General features: G+C 33.1%; 1 protein-coding gene across 7 annotated transcripts in view; it reads left to right on the top strand.

The window, feature by feature from the left end:
* Positions 1 to 15,368, top strand: part of Klhl13 (kelch like family member 13) — a 198,590-nt gene that overhangs the window by 113,649 nt on the left and 69,573 nt on the right. For 3 of the 7 annotated variants that reach the window (XM_010622646.2, XM_010622651.2, XM_010622644.2), the window contains one exon: positions 5,856 to 5,921. The exons of 3 other annotated variants lie outside the window; for them this stretch is intronic. In XM_010622646.2, coding sequence (XP_010620948.1) covers positions 5,856 to 5,921 — 66 coding nt within the window. Of the gene's footprint in view, positions 1 to 3,985; positions 4,149 to 5,855; positions 5,922 to 15,368 lie in introns of those variants that run through there. One more of the 7 variants, XM_010622647.2, reaches the window with a different exon arrangement.

The raw sequence follows: 15,368 nt of genomic DNA, 5'->3' as shown, positions 1-15,368 counted from the left end.
GAACACGGAGAGAGAATGCACAACTCCACACCTGCTTTTTCACTTCCAGCCATCCTTGATTGATTCCTCTTTCTCATGGAAAGGAACCTGAGCTTAGCCTTTGGGGCCTGCATCTGTATAACATTCTGCCACTTCTTTGGGGCTTAGGAGAGGAAAGGGCATTGGTTATGCGCTCAGCAGGAGGAGGGATGGAGAAGTTGCTTATCTCCAAAAGAAAAAAAAATCTTTTAAAGTTCCATTTTGCAGTGTTGGTTACAGCAATACTCCTGAAATCTGTTAATTCACCTAAAATATGAATTATAGGCTATAGGAATATGAGAAATTGCTCTTGATATAAATATCTCTGATCAACCCTTCGTTAGACCAATAGTTCTCAGAATTTATCATTCGTAGATAATTTAATCAGGACAGAAAACTTTATAAACCACTTAGCTCATTCTGCTTTCTGCCATTTTATACCAGTGGAAAGATAAAGAATATTGCTGTGGATGAGATGATGGGATTTTATTTTTTTCCATTAAGTTTCCTACTACTCAGCCATAAAGAACGAGAAACTAGAGTCATTTATAGCTAAATGACTTATAAATTTATAGCATATTGAGCCCATACTTTTAAGTGAAATAAATAGGACACACATGTGTAAATGCTGAATCGTTTCTCTGGTGTTAGAAACTAAAACTAAATAAGGTTCAAATTGTATAATTGATAACGTGAAATAGGAAGAAAAGTCTACAGGAGTAGAGGAAGTGGGAAGGGTTAGGGGAAAGGAAAGAAGGGAAAAGGAAAAAGATGATGGATTTTAAATGGAATGTGAGTTATTTATGCTAGACTAATATAGACCCTGTCCTCACAATCACTAATAGTATAAGACACTTATGGACTTCAGGTGGTAGTTCTCTCTCCTCCCTTTTCTCCTTCTATAACTTTGGGATTAGCAAATTATTTGAATGTGGATAAAATACCTGTTCTTATAAAATACAGTATAAAATGGTTGCTGCTTATTCCTGCCAGGACTGAAGGAAAGACTTATAATTAGTCTAATTTGTGCAAAACTAAATAAGTGAATGGTTTGGCTTATTTTATCTGTTTTAAAATCCATGATAACCTTGATGTGTAGCTTAAGAGCATTCTTCTGAATACTAATGGATTAAATCATTTTTGTGTCTACTTAAATGCTTTCTTGAAGATTACTTGGGAAAATGCAGCACATTTTCTGAATCATATTTTCTGAATCATATTTTCTTATTTTTTCCTGTATTTTTTCCTTACAAGTTAATGGAAAAGAAACTGGTTGGTTTTTGCACTCAGTAAAAAAAGAATGTGTAGACAGCTTTTTTCTGGGCAATTGTAAGTCACTCAGAGTATATATTTCAAGTATTAACTTATTTTGAAATTACTGGCAGAACTCACCTAAGCCACTTAAACATAGAATGGTTGACTATGATGAAAACATTTTTTATCATCTATCCAAGTAAAGGCTTCATTTTTTAATTAATTGAATTTATTGGTACATTTTAGTCATACATAATGATCACATTCATCATAGAGAATTTGTGCATGTACATGATATGTCTTGATTCTTCTTTTTTTTAATTGAGTTTATTGGTACATTTTAGGTATACAGTACAGTTACATTAATTATTGTGATCTTGTACCTTTACATGCCAGGTCTTGGTTCTCATTTTTTCCCCTGTCCCTGCCCTCCCTTAAGCCCCTCCTCCCCTCCCTGTTTACAAACACTTTATGCAACACTGTGTAGAAAGCATCTTGTTGGGTTAAGCCTATAGACTTCAGCTACTCAGGAGCCTAAGGCAGTAAGATCATAAGTTTGAGGCCAGCCTGGGCAACTTAGTGGAACTCTGTCTCCAAATTTTAAAAGTAATGACAATGGAAAGGGGTAAGACTGTAGCTCAGGATGAGGTCTTGGGTTCAATTTCCACCATGATAAAAAGCAGAAACTTCACAATCACATCATCTGGATACCAGCTTTACCATTTACAGACTGAGAAATCTAAAACAAATTGCTTTACCTTCTTTTTTTCCTATTGCCCTCCCCTCCCTTCAACCCTCCTTATTTACAAACACTTTGCTTCCATTTTTTCCTACTTTTCTCATTTTTTCCCTTTTTTTCTTTCCTCACCCCTCCCCCTTCCTACTCCCCCTTCCTATTCAAACATTTTAAAAATATTTTACTATATCTATTATACATTTTGGTCCTTATTTACACTTTTGGTTTCTCACACCAGAGAAACAATGTGATATTTACATATGAGTGTCCACATTATTTCATTTATGAGTATGGTCTCAAGGTACATCCATTCTCCTAGATATATGTCAAGTTTATCCTTCTTTATGGCTGAGTAGTACTCCATTGACATATGAGTGTCCAATTTATTTCATTTATGAGTATGGTCTCAAGGTACATCCATTCTCCTAGATATATGTCAAGTTTATCCTTCTTTATGGCTGAGTAGTACTCCATTGTATAAAAAAACCCACATCTTGTTTATCCATCATTGTAAAATTTAGGACATTGTGCATATACAAAAAGGATAAGACAAAGCTGAATACTAAATGCCAAAACCAGTGAAACCTTGCATACCTACAAGTATTTGATACTGAAAGCAGTGCAGCATATTTCCATAGGGTGAAAACACTAAATATTTATTCCCAATGTCTTGTTTCTCTGATCCAGCTACTTGTCCTAGATTAATTTCCAAGCAAACAATATTAACTCTTTTATTTTAATTTTTTTGGAAGTTGAACCCAGGGCCTTAGCCCAGAGCTATATCTTCAGCCCTTTTAATTTATTTATATTTTTATTTTGAGACACAGTCTTGCTAAATTATCAAGGCTGGGCTTGAACTTGTGATCCTCTGCCACATTAACTCCTTTAAAAAAAATTTCTTTCTTACACTTAGATTTACTCCTTCAATAGCCCATCCTTGGAGATGTTAAAAAACTGCATATAATCACCTTTCCCCATTAGTCTACAGGGTAAAATCCAAATCTCTTTTTTGTGTGGTCTTCTGCCATTTGGTTCCTGCATAACTTAAAATCTAATCACCTCATTACTCTTGCAGTCATTTTGAAGACCTTTCCAATCCCCCAAACATGTTGCACTGCCTCAAATATCTGTATCTCTTCATAGGCTATTTCTTCTAGAGTCTGCCTGATGAATTCCTCAATCTTCAGCCTCAGTTGCTGTTCTTCTTTTGCTATAGAATCCTGGGTCTAGCCTACTAAAGCTTCTGCACCGTATTTTGTATTGTCAGAGTACATATATATGTACTCAATTAGGAGTTTCCTGAAGGCAAGGCATTGTGTCTTATTTTTTCTCTGAAACACCAAGCACAGAACCTAACATAGCTAAATCAACAAGTGCTTTTTTCAATAAAATATTCATTGAACAATTAATTTGCATCATGTGTAGTTTTATTTTAAAAGTGTGCACTAGATGCAGTGTGCTTGATAGATTGAAAATGAGAGGTGCATGGAGACCAGATACATGTGCCGTTTTTTTAAATACCTTATTTGTTAACAACAACAACAGTAGGGGGTAGATTCCCCAAAAATTGATAAAGAAAAAAAAGAGGACTTAATGACTGATTTCTATGGGCAAAGGAGAGGAAAAAGTTAAAAATAATAAAGATTTAGGATAATATGACAAATAACAGAACAGTGATGTTTGCAAAAACTAGGTTTGATTTCACATAAATTTGCTTTTTCCCCTAAGACCTCCTCTTGTTGGTTATTTGCCTCTTTGTACCTCTGCTCTAAAGATGAGCACTTTGTTCGAGTTCAGTTTTCTGGAACTAAGCTCAGGATTCATGTGGTTCATCATTTTCATATCTGATCATGAGTTTATATGTGAATATAAATAGTTCAACCACAGTGACTACAATTTCTTGTCAAGGGAAGGAGTGCAGTGCATAGGTTTGAATGTGTAAAGCCTGTTTTTGCTTTTGGGAGCTGCAGCTGACGTGTTATACCAGGCGAATACACTGGGGTGCGCTACTATGTAGCAGAGCCTAGCTGTGCTTCACAGCTCTTAACTTTAAAACTCCAGAGAATTTGATGAGAGAGGGATCCACAAGAACATGACAAATGATGAGAGTTCAAACCTTAAGAGAAAAATGGGCTTACTGGTAAGAGACCTTTCTTTTCCTTTATTTACTGCTGTTACTTGTTCATTAAAATAGCAAGCCTGTTGTTTTCATGTGTGACTGTGAAGCGGTATACAAAAATCAATTTTACATGCATTGTAGAATTCAGGAGACATATTGGTAACCATGTAAAAATCACAGGGAGCATGTATAAAGCTTGATTTTTAACAAAATCTCTAAGGAAATGTTATTCAATGCAAACTGTGGTATAGACTTATTTATATAGCTCAGATGTAATGCAGGCTAAGATATATAGAGATATATATATATATATTTGAAAAGTTAAAATAAAGAATAGTGAGTTGTGTAGAAATATATAATTTCACTCAGTTACCAGAAGGTGGCACACCAGATTCTTCTTATACGCACAAAGAAAAGGAATAATATTAATAGGAATATAAAATAAACTGTATTTAAAGATATTTAATGTATTATAAGCAAAGAAATCATATAATTGTTATTTGTTTGCTGTGGTTTGTGCTAAAACATGACAAATGTGAATTTAACCGATTGCTACTTGTTATCTTCAACAATAATATTTATATGTCTAGCATTTTAAAAGTATACTTTTAAACAGTATTGGCATTAAGGAGATTCTGTTTGAATTTAAAACCTTAAGAAAGAAAATATTTGCTACCTGCTGATTTTCATAGGAAGCCATTAAATTTAAGAACATTTTGGATAAGGTCTTTGTCAGCGTCTTTCTAAAGATACTATTAGATTATGACTTTGATTTAGTTATGACTTTAATAATGTAATAGTGCTTGTGAAATGACCCAGAAAAAATTGAGACAGTTCCTTTTTGAAAAAAAATTCAGTAAGGCTAAAGTTTCTTTTCCTTAAACTAATAACAGCATAAATGAAGTAAATATAAATAAATTATATATTGTGTTAGAACTCCTCAAACATCTGCTGGCTTACTGTCATTTTTTAAAGACCGTTGATTGTCGATAGCATACACTGCAGTGTTTCTGTAGTAGCCTCTATTTTTAAAACTGCATTCCTGAGGCAGTAAGAGAAGTATGTTTAATATTGCTTTTTGTGTGTTTAACTAAAGGAGCTAGATATATGACAGAACTTTGCAAAAACTAAACCTTCTGGTTAGGAGACACTACATTTATTTATATGTTTTTATTAATTACAAGCAGTATGAAAATAAGAAAATTGGTAGTAAATGAACCTAGAAGAACATTAGCCATCTGTTCTCTGGAAGCTTGTAATGTGTGTCATTTGCTTTCAGGGTTTTATGGCAAAGTAGTATATCAGCAAAGAATTGACCTTTAAGCTAAAAATGCTACAAAATGACAAATCATCCCAAGGGCCAAACATATATTTTCTGGAAAAATGTTTCCTTGTGTTCATATTTAATTAGTTTAGTCTTATAGATCAGCTGCAAATAAATGTTGTGCTTAATGCTAATTTTTTATTTCAGAGTTTCTGAAACGGGAAAGCTCCTTAAAAAAAGCAGAATCTGGTGACTTATTAAGGTTTTTTAAAGTTAATTTACAAAACAAATTTAATTTACATAGTTTTCAATTGTTCCGTGTGGCCTTAACTATTCAGGATATATAAATATGATATACTAATTTACAGCTAAAATACTTTTAGAGCATGCTTTGAAAATTTTGAACTAAATACAATAAAGTCACAATTAACCAGATTTTTTTTTTTTTTGCACTCCACTTTTAGGAGACGGAGGCAATTGTCTTTAAAACAAGCCGATTTCAAGGATATATTCAAAAAATCAACTTCAGGGTACGTCCAAGGGTCTGCATTTTTCTCTACCTTTTTTCCAATGAAAATTTATTTTCATGAGAGACCCTGAGATCATAGAATACATTCAGTTATTAAAGTTTCAGTGATATCTGGGATATTGTATTTATTAAGAAATTTATTAAAAATACCAAACACAATTGTATTGAGCTTTATATTTTCCAATGTGCTTTCACAAATGCGCTTTCAAACATAAGTACCTTTGTTTTTGATAACATTGCTGTGATCGGAATAAGGAAAGTTACATTTTCTCTAAGTTATTACAAGGAAAGGTGCATCAGGAGGCATAAAGCTAATTGGTGACAGAGATGTACATGGACCACATGTGCCTCGCTTTGTCCTCTTTTGCATTTTTCCTCATGGAAAAGGTTTCAAAGTTTTAAACTTTTAAATCTGTATTGCACAATCAGTATAATTTGTAGTGAATCTGTTTTTTAATTCCTGTACTTCACAAATTTTTTTCTCTGTATCTGTTTATTTGCCTCTGTGCCGGTCTGTTTATCTGTCAGCTAGACACTGTTGCTTTCAGACTCTCCCAGACCTCTCCAGATGGAGAGGGTGGGAGTGCAAGTTTTTAAGGGTGGGAGTGCAAGTTAATGACTGTGGACAGTTCAGTTTGACACGTGGTGGTGAATAGCCAATGCTCATGTGCTAAGAAAGGCCAGGAACTGAGAAAGAAAACAGAATGTTAGTGTAGCTGGGGTATCTGGAGCAGATTTTAACAAGCTAGACCATAAAGTAATGTTTGCCCAAGTTTAGAAGACGTGGAGTGATAAATCAGCGGAAGTACTTGTTTCAAATGCAGAGTACAAGTCCCTACCTCTAGACTTCTTTCATTCATCCCAGGTGATTTTTAGCACACTAATGTTTGAGAGTATCTGCTTAGAGGTAGAAAAGTTTCACCTTTCTGTCTTGATTCTCGTAGATTCAAGACAAGAACCTCTCTTCTTTCAGCAACATCTGTATTTCATGTCAAAATATATCAAGTAAAGGTGGGGAATGATATTGTTTGCACACATTTTTGTATATATTTAAATCATATCACAGTAGCTACTGTGTATTTTGGAAACTTGTATTTTAGAAAGGCTTATGTTCATTTTAAAGTTGAAGATGATAAAGAACAGAAAGATTTCCATCCAAAGGTGAAAAATGTTTTGATACTTTAATAACTAACCTCTTCTAGGTTTTTTAAATTTTAAAATAATTTCTAAAACTAGGAAATTAGGCTGTCCATGGTTCTGTATAGTTAGGGCTTTAGTGTATCAGATATATTTGTTCTCAGTGGCTGGAGATTTAGCTCCGTGGTTTCATTGCCTGCCTCACAAGTGCAAGAGCCCGAGTTCGATTCCCCGTACCAAAAAAACAAAAATAAACAAACAAAAAAACCAGAATGGAACAACCAAACATATGGGTGGCCTCACTTTGAATATTTTTGTTCTTGTTTGTTTGTCATCTGTGAATATCCAGTCTGCCTGATTAGACTGTCAGTGTCTTGCAGCCAGGGTATATATGCTTTTGTATATTTGGAACATCTACCAAAGTCCTAAGTTTTCAGTAAATTGATATTTAAACTAATTTAGCAGGTACCTACTATCTAGGGATTTGTGGTAGGCATAGTGAATTGATTGATTTTGGTACTTGTAATGTCCAAGGAGTCTGTAATGGCTAATATACTAAATAGGCCAGAGTTGAAACAAATGAATTTTAGTCGGCAAGTGAGAAAGCACGGTCCTAATTAATACATATGCTAATGCCTTTTCTCTGTTTAGAGTATCATTTTAAACTCAGTTTTGCTGTTGTTTCACTAGTTTTGGAATAGAGATTTTGTTGCTCTGTACTTTTTACAAATCTGAATCTCAAAAACTGGAATTTCTGGAAATCCCCCAAATATAAAAATATTCTGTTTAATGTTTGAACAGTGTCATAAGAATTTAAACAAAATTTGTGGGAGACTCATAAAAATGCCCAACAATGTCTCTGACTTAGATGAAGTCAAATAAGGAATGAATGAATAAATATATACCAGCTGACAGGAAAATATATTTCACTCAAGCATTATGTAGCTTCAGAAATCCATCAGGAATAACTGATTACATAAAACATATACAGTATTTGATTTTGAAGACATGAAGCAGTTTTGAACATATCATTTAAAGTTCATAGACTTGGAAAGGCATTCAGGAAACCAAATGTAAGTGGTTTTTAGCTTAAAGCTAAGGTCAACCTAGAAGACATTCTGTTTTTATTCAAAATTGCATTTGCTATACTTGACAATAGAGCAGGAGATGAAAGAAAATAAATGGCTTACCTCTGTCCCTCACTGAGTAACCAGTGTATACAAATAATAAAGTTAGGCATGGTACCAAAACTGCTGTGGTTAGATCACAGCACAGGAACACATTTTATAGCATGTGCTTGTAATGTGTTGTATCATAGGATTTTAATTAAATTGATGTTTGGAGGCATAGCAAATTTAAATTATACACTTTTCAGCTAGTTTCTACAATTTAAACTTACCGTCATATATTTGGCATCTCTCAGTACAACCTTTTCTGTATCCTTTCTTATTTTAGAGAACTCGAAATCACCAAAAGGAAGAATTCTAAATTAGAAAAAAAGAAGGATCTGGAAATAGTCACAAAAATAGAGACATTTCTCATTTTGCTATGTCTGTTGGGTACCACCATAATAAGCAAATCTTATGACTGTAAACTACAGCCTTAAAATAACTGTTGGGCTTCATATTATAGTAATTGGTCACTGGTTCAAGTTTGAGATTGAGTGATTTTGGAAGTGTAAGACTTCCTCATTCATTATACAATCAAAACTTTTATTTTTAGACACTAATAATGTCTGTAATATGTGTACAGGAAAGTTAAAGTTTTAATTATTTAGGCCTGGGAAACGGTAAAAATTGTTAAAGCATTTGAATGTAAAAGGCCCTTTTTCGTGGAAAAATTTAAATACTGTGGATAATTTCAATGAACCATCACAGCTTTACATTAAAATGTTTGCTGCTGGTTATCTAAAATGTATTATGGTTACACTGTAAGTATCCTGTAATAAAGATTTACAAATAGATAGATGAAGAGACTGGATAACCAGGTAATCTTCTAACCATATTTTTAGCTATAATACTGATAGTTCATGTGTGGATATAACTCTTTAGGTGTAAATATATGTTTTTTCGTGTAATACTATTATTTCATCAATTCAAATTGAAACATTGATGAAAGTGCACTATTGTAAAAATCTGTAAGAAACTCAGATTTTATAAAAGTCTAAGTGTTTCAAAATAATGTAGAACATAGCAGATGTTGATTTTTTTTTTTTTGGTTTAGAAATTGCTTACTTCTACCAAAATAGTGCAGGATTTACCAATATATATACTGTGTAAAGGTGGGGGGTCAGTTTATCTTCATGTTGCTTTGGCAGTCTTGCTTCTATATTTGAAGTTCTCAAAATTAAGACAATGTAGCAAAATTTTTTGAAAATTTTTGTATGAATGTATTGTTTTCTTTAGTAGAGCCACATTTTACTGTACCCTCAGCTCCACCATATGTCTTATTAATTGATTTATTTATTGGCTGTGCTTGGAGTTGAACACAGAGCCTCCTGCATGCTGCTGTGTAAGTGCTCTATCACTGAGATATATCCTCAACCTGAATTGTACATTTTAAGTGGATTTTTATTTTGATAAGTTTTCTGGTTTAGTTTACAACACTTCAGAAAAGTTTACAATGGCTTGTTGTTTTACTGAACCAAAGTAATCTAAGGAGATACAGTGTTGCTGAGATATGACCTAAAATATATATTGTCAGTATTTGAAGTAAGAGTAGAGATTCTTCATTAGAGAAATTTATTTTAGTTGAGTAAGTATATATTTTGGAAAAATTTTTGAATCTATGACTATTTCAAACAGATTGTGTGTGTGTGTGTAAGTATATATGTGTTGTATTCATTTTTGTAGTCTAAAATTTTCAAGTTAATGAGTATTCCTCTTACCCAAACTCTTCTTTTAGTAATAATGGATCTAACAAGTAAAAAAAAATATACTTCCAGGACATTGGCTTGAATATATAATTCTGATTTAATAACACTTCTACTTATAAACGTCTCTTTCAGTTTACTCAACAAATTCTTATTGAATGTTTCCAAATGTGTCAAGAATACTGTTGAGTTGGTAAAATTGAAAGATTGAGGGATTCCTTTTATGAAGGACAGGTAGTAATTGGGAAGGAGGACATCTGATGTACAATGGCTATAGCATGAAAGGTTGCAATAGCATGGCCTCTTATTGGAGCTTAGGCACATTATCCCTATTTGATGATGATCATCTGTCCTCTATATTGCTTTCTATTCCAAAAAAATTGTAAAGTGGTAGTATAAATCAAGTATGAAAATAGTATATATTTAAAAATTGTTGATTTCCATTTCTATTGAACCAAAATATATGCCCTTGGATTTGAAATTTAAAGCATTTTTAAACAGAGTGGATTATTTTGAAGTATTCAAGAGTAGAAAACAAGTCATAAGGAATAGCTACTACAAGAAAACAAAAGGAAGAAGAAAAGAAGAGAGCTTTTGAATTTCCCACTCAATGCTATTCCTTTCTCTAACTTTAGTGGGAAAATAAGGGTAGTCAGAATATATGGATCTTTGGATCCCCTAAACTAAATTGTCTGCTCATCTATTCTTATGCATTTTTTCTCACCCTTAACCATTGTCATGGCTCCATAACTTCTACTTGACTATACAAAAATTTAAAAAGTGTTACATTGTATCAGGAATTACTACCATTCTGGCTTTCTATTCCCTTTCCAGTCAATCATTCCTTTTCTTGCACCCCACCTTCTTTTTTGGTTGCTTACCCAGTGTTTTCTGATGTTTCAGCATATTGGCTCTTCATATTGCTTTTCCATCCTTACCAACTTAGTACCCTTCCTGGCCTATGGAACCATTAAAGATGGGAAGTGTCCTGCCTGTCAAATCACTTTTGCTGCTGATATCAAGAATTCTGTTTGCATGTGCATGAGTTATGTGCTTGCACAGTATTTGTTTGCATTATGAAGATTGATGGGAATACTGTCAATCCAGTCACAGTCATAGCTATAGTAGTGCATATCTTTGTAGAAACTCTGTGTGACTATAAGGATCCATAGAATTCTGTATAAGGAAATTTCCAATGTAGAACTTTCCAATGTAGTACCTTTGAGAAATATGGGATTTTCCATTCTAATTGTGGCAAGGCTGCATGAATGAGTATCAGGTAGGAATTTTTAAGTATATTTTATACTTAAGTTCACATAAATAATGAGATGTACATATGTATGCATATCTAGCCATAAATGCATATAAAAGCGTACATGCACAAGTGTATATAGCCACAAATGTGAACAGCTCTACTTCCTGTAAGAGGAATACCTTAAGAGAGTGAGAATTTTCCTCTGCCATCCACAATTTTTTGTATGCTTTAAAATATTTGACAGTCCCATTTGGTTGCCATCCAAATACTTTTGCTGATTGGTAGAACATAAATAGAGCACACAGTTTGGCATGATTTGCAATCTTGTCTGGGCAACATGAATAACATTAATATTCTAGATTAGTCTAAAGAGTCATTGTCAGGACTGGAAAGATTACATAGTGCCTGCTCACACAATTGTGGCTAGTCTTTAGCTGTACCTTCCACAGGATTAACCAGAACTTACGAGGAAAGGTATATCTGTTATTAGGACATATCAGGAAAACCTAGAGACATTAGGCACACAATATTAGTCAATTAATTTGATGAGGTGGTATTGTTGACAAACTCTTGTCAAAAGAATAAATTAAATGTTTTCATAAAGTTATTTAGGAATATTTGCTTTGATAAAAAAATCAAACTATTAGTTATATTTTTCACTTTTTTCCTATACCACAGCTAGTTTAAATTTTACTTACCTTTTTCTCCCTAGTCATTCTTAAACACTTTCTGGAATTAGGATTTTGAAAATGTTACCTTATGTATATCTTATCATTTCTGGTGCTTCTCTTCCATTTCTTTTTTTCCGTGTACATCTTCTAGGAGAGACCTAGTTTCTTTAGAACATGTTGTGACACTTAAAGAATGTGTCTCACTTCAAATAGAAATATACATTTTGTAGAATGGCTTGATTGAAAAAGACAGACAAAAGGATTCTAGAGTAGGAATCCTAGACTAGAAGATTGAGAAAAGTTTCAGTACCAGCCGTCACTGTGACACTGGGTGAGTTAACTTCTTTGAGTTTCAATTTTTTCATCATATAATGAGGGTACTGGACAAGATTATTTCCAAGAACTCTGAAAGTTTAAAAAATCTTCTCTTCTTACATTGGGAGCCAGGGAATTCTGTGTTGTAAAATTTGGCCAAGAATGACTCTTTGTATAGCCTTGGCCAAGAACCATCATTGCCCTTTGTTTATTATATCTGTAAAATATGAATTTCACAGGTATTTTTCAGAGCTTAGTTAATGTTCAGAAGATGCTTTGAAGATTTTCCATGTACATTGTCCTCTATCTTGTTTGATGCAGTGGTCCATAACAGAATCCAAGTCCTCTGTAAATGATATTTGCATTTCATATGATGTGACTGAGGGCTTTTGACATTTACCAGTCTCAATATTAAAGCAGACAGATATTGAGTCTTATAAAATTATAGTTTAAATATATATTTAATAATTTTTTCCTTTTGGTAGATGAAAACATTTTTATTTCTGGAGTATAATGGTAATTATAATTACACTCTGTACTTGTTAATAGATTCGCTGCCAGGGTAGGAAAAATCTGATTAATTTGGATACTGCTAATTTGTAATTGGAGTGATTTTACCTGGCTGCATTTTATTTCTAAAAGATGTATGGGGAATGGTGTTATTAAGCATATTAAAAATATAAAGTATAATTCATGGACTGTATTTCTACTTAAGGCAATTATTTTTAAAGCCTCTGGCATAATAGTTGTTTGCTCATGAGAGATAATTACAAATGACTTAATTTATTAAAGCAAAAGTAAGGACTGAATATAAATAAATGTTTGCCATCAGTTAGGATGCTTTGGGGGTTTTAAGCACGCTTAGGATGGAGGGGAAGAAAGCAATCTTATTTTCTTTTCACTTTGAACAAACTTTATAATTGTTGGAGTACCACAGAAACTAGTATTAGACCCTAAGTCTATGAGAAATCTAGCCTGAAATTTAATAATTTTGGTTGGGTATTTTTTGGAGCCTAATGAAACTAGACCAAAAATATGTTGGTTTTTTTTCAATCAGTTGCTTATCTGCAGAAGAATAATAATTTGAGATTTTTTTTTGTACTGGGGAGCAAACTCAGGACCTTGAGCTTGCAAGCCAGGCAGGGCATCACTGAGCTAAAGCCCTGGCCCCTAACTTGAGAATATTTAAATAAAGGGATTATAACCTGCCTGTGAGTGTAGGTAGCTTTCATAGAAATTTGGAAAACATCCTATTTTCTTCTTAGAAATTTTGAAGAATCTCCATAGATAAACTTCTAGAAACACTTTCTTTTTGTGGTTTTACATAGATTTGGGAGTTTATTCTCAGGAGGTGAAGTCATATTTGCAACTACAGCTTTGTAAAATTTTCATCAGTTTGACAATGTTTAAATGTCCTTTCAAAATATCTCTTTACTACCTACAGGTAATATTTAGCTGTCTTATATTTTAAATGCTTTAGGTTTGAAAATTTGTTTGAAACTCAGTCTGGTATGAGACAGTCCAGACTTGATACATACGTATGTGTATATTTGTGTGTATGGGTGTGTGTGTGTGTGTGTGTGTGTGTGTGTGTGTGTTTATGTTTACAAGTTGCCAATGCTGGTTGTACGTGGAAACTTTTGCTTTGTGACATAAAATTTTCTAATGTAAAATATTGACTACAGTATATTTGTATTAGTGGTATTTTTTTAACCTTTTAAATATAAAGTATACTTTCACGGCTATGAAAATATTGATGAATATTTCTTTCTCTGATTCCTTTCCAGATTTCTATGAGACAGTTTTATGTATGGATAATAAAAGCAGTTGGTTTATGATTTAAGTTACATAGTTATATGATTTAAGTTGAATAGTTGTGTGTGTGTGTATAGAATATTTATGTATGATAGGTTGAATTAAAATAATATGTGAGCTACTAATGGCTGACATCAATTTAGTATTTTTAAAGTTCATGTATTATTGGTCAGAGCTTTACAATATGCTTTCTCTTTTCATTTATATATGCATATATATATATATATACATACTGTATACATATATGTTTGTGCTTCATAGGAAAATATGAATTTGTCTCTTTACCTCTGTATTGATCTGTATTTTTTTTTCATTAAGTTTATTGGTACATTTTTGGTATACAGTACATTTACATCGATCATTGGGATCTTGTACCTTTACATGATGTATCTTGGTTCGTATTTTTTCCCCTTCCCCTACCCTCCTTTCACCCCTTCCACCCTTCCCTATTTATGAAGACTTTCTTTCCATTTTTTTTCATTTTCTCCTATTTTTTCTTTTCCCTTCTTTCCTTTCCCCTACACCTCCCACTTCCCCTACTCTGTTAGATATTTTCTTCCTATTTCACATTTGATCTGTATTTTTAAGAGAAGTTACTTCTAATTTTCTTTAGTGTTTTCATATTATATTTCTGGTATGTTAAATATTGTATTTTGACATTTTTGATAGTAGCTTCTTACTATAGAAGACTTTATCTGTGGTTTTAAAACACAAGTGGAAAATCCTCATAAGGGACTAAATCTCAATCTTTACAAACTGGAAATATTTGGAAACTATTTTAGTTGGAAGCAACAGTTTATCATATGTGTAGAAGAATAAAAGTAAATATGAGCTATTTGTCATTGCAGTGAAAGGTAGTGACTTTTGTGTTATTGGTGATTTGCCTTTACTAGTCCATTGATGGGAATAGTATAATTGTTTATAATTGTTGTAGGAGTAGGTGTGTACAATGAAAGTACGGATTTAGTGGTGGTGCCTTGCCTACAACAGAAGTGAAATCCTTAAAGCCATAAATAAAGAGTTCAAGATAATACTAATTTAACATAAATTCACTTTTTGGAATGCTGTAGAAAATTTGTGAGCTTGTTTCAATGCTTGAAACAAAAACTTAAGACACTCAGTCATTTTGGGGACATTTACAATGCTATTTCTAGCAATATTTTAAAACAATGTAGATGAACCCTTTATTTACCATGACTTTCACGAAATACCACCAGCTGCCTTTGACAGCAGCTTCAGTTTTTTAACCTCTTTGACAATTGCTAATCCTGAGAGGTTACAGGACTGCTGCTGAGCTTTGGAGTGGTCCCTGCTGGACACCTGCTTGGCTAGCAGTGTTGGTCTCTCCTCTAGGCAATTTGTGAGCTGTTTGGGGGCGGGGAG

This window comes from Fukomys damarensis, unplaced genomic scaffold (genome assembly GCF_012274545.1).
Source record: "Fukomys damarensis isolate Sample0158 unplaced genomic scaffold, DMR_v1.0_HiC HiC_scaffold_39, whole genome shotgun sequence".
In the NCBI taxonomy this organism is placed as follows: domain Eukaryota; kingdom Metazoa; phylum Chordata; class Mammalia; order Rodentia; family Bathyergidae; genus Fukomys; species Fukomys damarensis.
This window is presented reverse-complemented; position numbering and strand designations above follow the sequence as displayed.